This window comes from Acanthamoeba castellanii (assembly GCF_000313135.1).
Source record: "Acanthamoeba castellanii str. Neff unplaced genomic scaffold scf7180000084743, whole genome shotgun sequence".
Lineage (NCBI taxonomy): Eukaryota > Discosea > Longamoebia > Acanthamoebidae > Acanthamoeba > Acanthamoeba castellanii.
The window spans coordinates 288,635-293,136 of record NW_004457410.1 but is presented as its reverse complement, the minus strand read 5'-3'; the positions used below and the strand labels follow the sequence as shown (position 1 = coordinate 293,136).

The window sequence follows — 4,502 nt, the reverse complement described above, 5'->3', positions numbered from 1 at the left end:
TTGCGCGTGTAGCCGCCCTCGTCCAGGCCCAGCAGGCGGCGCCACCACGTCGACGCGGCGCCGGCCCGCTGACCCCGCGAGAGGGTGATCTTCCGCTCCTTCTTCCTCGGGGCGCTACTGCGAAAGCGCGTGGTCCATTTGGTCGCGGGTGCCAGATGGTCCTTGGCCCAGACCTTGGCCCTCTTGTGCATCTTTTGTAACTCTCGAGAGTTGCTCTATAGACTTTGCGTGTAGCGCAGCAAGAAGATGAAAAACGTAGAGAGGAAGTTGGATGTGTGTAGCAGAGGAAGGAAGGAGAAGAAGTCGCAAGAGAGAGGGATGGAGGGATGGGGGGTGTGATGTGATAGGGACAAGACGCTCAGTTCGCAGAGGGCACAGAGAGAAGAGTGAAGGGCGTCGGGCTGGGTGTGTGAGGGAGATGGCCCAGCGCCACCCACCTTCTGGTCCAGGAGAGCGCAATTTCTGCGCGAAATCTCAGCTGGTCCGCCCACGAAACGCGCCTTTCGGATTTTTTCTGTAGGGCGAGTCCAAGGGGCACCGTGTTGGAATGCGGTAGAAAATATGAAATTTTTTTCAAAGGTTGATTATGCTTGGCGAAACCAAAAAGTGCCTGGGATTGGAATGCGAGCCTTGGGCGAAACCAATGGAATGAACAGAATTTATTGATTTTCGGCATTCTGCGGATGAATGTTGAACGTGCAGTTCTGGAAATGCGCTCCTGTCCCAATGACCACAGGGTCAGTAGCTCTTCCTTCTTGAATTCCTCATTTATGCTGGCAGCGTGCTGGCTGCAGAGTGCTCCAGAACCCAGGGAGAAACTGGTGTTATGTGCCTCAGTGCATGTTTTCAGTCTAATTTCTGGGCCTCATGTGCAACCCTCATCTGCCTGCAGCAGCCTCAGGTTTCACCCTTGGCCCAGAAATTAGACCAAAAACATGCACCTGCAGCGCCATAACTACCAATTAGAGCCCAGCGTCAATCTAAAAAAGCGCATTTTTGTGGACGTTTTTCTTGCCTTGAGCAGGAAATCAGCCAGAAAACTGGCAGCTGCACCATACCCATTTGTTGTTGACCTAGGTGGTGAATGCCCAATTGATACTTTGTGAAGATTATGGAGGAAACAGTAGTTACTCTCCAGGTTGTCTGCAGAGGACACTGTACAAAGTAATATGCATACACAACAACAAAAACTGTAAAACCATACACTTACTTTATTGCATACACATACATAATAACTACATGTTTGACCTACCAATACTTAGGTTATCATGTACACATACATGATCTGGAAAATCAGAACTTTGCTTGTTTTGTGTAAGTGCTCCTCTGAACACCCTCAAACTGCACTTTGCTTTTTCTTTCATACCCTCCATCAATTCCAAAATCAGTGGCCAACATGCTGCCCTCACCTCCAGTTCATGTTCAACCTCACACCATATTCAGTCAGTTGCACACATGGACTGAACTTCATTCTTCACATTTGTGCTGAATTGGAGCACTATTCCTGAAGTTAAAATTCCACTCCATTCCACTGATAAAATCACTTTTAACTCCATAAATTCCAAGTTTTTATGAAATCATTTTCATCTCAAGTCCCTCAATATCACTTAACCAGCGGTCTAACATGTCAAAATCACACAAGGTCCATTTTGTATTTCCTTGCCGCTGTTATGAGCTGTACAATGTTGGCATTTTCTTTCCTTCCCCCATCCTCCACTCCCTTGATAGTGAACACTTCTCACTCCCCAGCATGTCTAATGCAGTCTATGTTGTTGGTGATCATGCAATGGCCCAATGAGTCTGGCCCTTTCAGGACTTGGTCTATCACGCCCCCTAGAAAGACTGCATCTTGCATCTTTTCCATACAGGTAAGTCCCATTCCTCCATCTTTTGTTTCCATCCATAACCAATTGGATGGGCAGTCTCTTCTTATTTGTAGTGCATGTTTCACTACCTTTTTCATGATTATATCATTTTTTTGGAGGAGTGGGGTGGGATAGTTCACAACACAAATTCCATATTCCACCACTGTGCTCACTATCACATTTATCAGGTGCGTTTTTTGTGACATTACACTAATCCATTCATTTTCTGGTTGAATTTCTTATTGATTGTTTGTATGTGGGTGTCCCACTTTAGGTTGAGTGCCATATGGATTCCTAGGTATTGATATGTTCTTTCAGGCGTTAGTTTTACTACAGTATCTCCCTTGTTAGTTATTGGTGTGAAGGCACTATTGGTGTTGTTTGGTTTACACTGATTTAGTGGCTTTAATTCTTAGTCAACTATCCTGACAGAATCTATTCAGTTCTGTCCATTGGTTGCTCATACCACTCACAGTCCCACCAAGAATTGCAATGTTGTCTGTGATGGCCACTCCTCTGATCCTATCCCCACTCTCCATCTGGTACCCACTTTTGCTTTGGTGTAGTTTTTTGATAATCAGGTTGATGAAGATGTTGAAGAGCAAAGGTGATAGTGGATCCCCCTGTTGTACTCCTTGTGTGATGTGAATTGGGTCTGTTGTGCTGTAGTCTGTGAATATACTAATGGTGTTGTTAGTGTACATGTTCCTGATTAGGTACCAAATTTGGTGGGAAGCTGTATGCACTGAGGGTTTTGTACATTCTTTCTAATACTACACTGTCATAGGCCCAGCTATGTCTATGTACATAATGTGTAGTTGTTTTCTCATATAGTTTGCCTCCTCCATCACCCCTCTCAGTGTGTGTATTTGTGTTGTTGTGGACATTTCTTAGTGGAATCCACCTTGTGCAATACTAATGATATTCTCTCTCTCCACTATATCCATCATTCAGTTGTTTATTATCTTTGTAAACAGTTTGTAAATTTGTACCCATCTAGTGTTACATATTGTCCTTTCGTTTTGTCACACTTCAGTTCTTGTATCATTATTGCATCCAGGTGGTGTTTGTTGGTCCACTCCTGTATTTCAGCTTTCTTATCTTCCCAACCACCATTTATGTTTATGGTAATCTTATCTTAAGTGTTTTATTTGTTATCAAGTTGTTTGCTGGGGAGGGGTACAGGCTCAGTGGGTGGTGTTGTGTTCATCATCACAACATCTGGGTGTGGGGGACCAGTTGTTCCTCCAGTGGCACATCAGTCCTCTTCTTGTTAACAACATCAACCTTGCACAGGTTGATCCTGTTGAAGGTTATCTCTCCCTTGTTTTCATCATGGGGGGCAGGTACCTGTTCTGGTCAGCGCACCCATAGATGGAGATCATCTTGCAGTGTGGTTTCTTGTTATTGTCATAGATGTGGTGTTTCCTGAGGAAGGTGTCAAGATGGTCCATTGTCCAGAATTTGATTCTGTAGCCTCCTGTGATTGTGGTGTCAATGCTCTTGTACAGCATCTTCAGCATGCTGCATTCCTGAATTATCTGCATCAGTTTGAGGCCACTCCCATCCATGATGATTGCCAGTGGCCATTCACACCCCACTAGTGTCCAACAGGATATCAATCTGACCCCTTATACAACAGTGCCAAGATTCACCTTCACTAGTTCCACCTGGACTTGGTTGGTGTTGATGTGTCTGTTGAAGACCAGGGTGGAGCACTGCTTGTGGGGCTTGATGGTGCTTCCTGCCTCCTTGTTGAAGTCATCCCAAATCTTCTTGATGAACTGTTGATAGTCTTCCATGTTGTTGATTGGTGTTTTCCAGATCACCACAACTGGGACCAGTTGGTCCAGGGTATTGTCAACCATCCAGCGGAGTAGGGTGTTGAGGCCCCCAACTTGCACAGCCAAGATGATTCTGTCCTGGTGTGCTTCCTTGAGGTGTCTCTTTTTTTCTAAGTTCTCAAGGAGGGCATTGGAGTGGCGCTCAGTGTTGTTCAGCTGTCTCATTGTTGGCTGGTCAGTGTTGTCTGGGCAGTATGCTGGGTGGGGAGTTGGTCTTCCATTCTCCAATTGGTGTCTCCATTTTGTGTTCTGGATGTTGTTGAGTTGTTGTACTTGTGGTTCTTACTCTTCTCCTTCAATTCACCCATGAATTCACATTCCCCACATCTGTCTCATCCCTCTCCATCTTCTCTTTGGGGGGGGGGGAGTTGTCCCTGTCATTGTTATGTGGTTAGTTAGTGTAAATAGGGGGGTGTTGTTCTTGGGTGTGTAATGGTGGGGGGGTGGGAGCATGAATGATGTGTAATGTGTTCACAGGATTTGTAATGATTTTATTTGCATGCTGTTCCAGGGGTGACCAGTATAGGTGGTGAAGCAGAACAACTTGAGGAGAGACTTGTTGGACTACATCAAACAGAGGAGAGTGTTGTATCATCTTTTCCATTGAACATGGCCCTGTTCAAAATGTGATTGGCTGGTGGATCATTTGGGGGAGCTGAGTATGTCAAGGAACATGCGGAGGGCCTGCTTGTTCTGGGGGCCGGCGCCGTGGGTGAGGCCGTGGATGGCGTAGCCGTAGATGGGCTGAGCCTGGCGGCCGCGCCACCGCTCGAGCATGCGCAGGCCCAGCTCT

General features: G+C 46.1%; 2 protein-coding genes across 2 annotated transcripts in view; both read right to left on the bottom strand.

The window, feature by feature from the left end:
• Positions 1-3,077: 3,077 nt before the first annotated feature.
• On the bottom strand, positions 3,078-3,667 carry ACA1_179000 (uncharacterized protein; the record flags this gene model as incomplete). The annotated part of the gene is made up of 3 exons (XM_004338174.1): positions 3,078-3,168; positions 3,216-3,406; positions 3,521-3,667. The coding sequence occupies 3 exons, from the start codon at positions 3,665-3,667 to the stop codon at positions 3,078-3,080; spliced, it is 429 nt and encodes a 142-aa protein (XP_004338222.1).
• Positions 3,668-4,351: 684 nt separating this feature from the next.
• Positions 4,352-4,502, bottom strand: part of ACA1_178890 (uncharacterized protein) — a gene marked incomplete at both ends in the record, with an annotated part of 671 nt that continues 520 nt past the window's right edge. The window contains one exon of the mRNA XM_004338173.1: positions 4,352-4,459. Coding sequence (XP_004338221.1) covers positions 4,352-4,459 — 108 coding nt within the window. The remainder of the gene's footprint in view (positions 4,460-4,502) is intronic.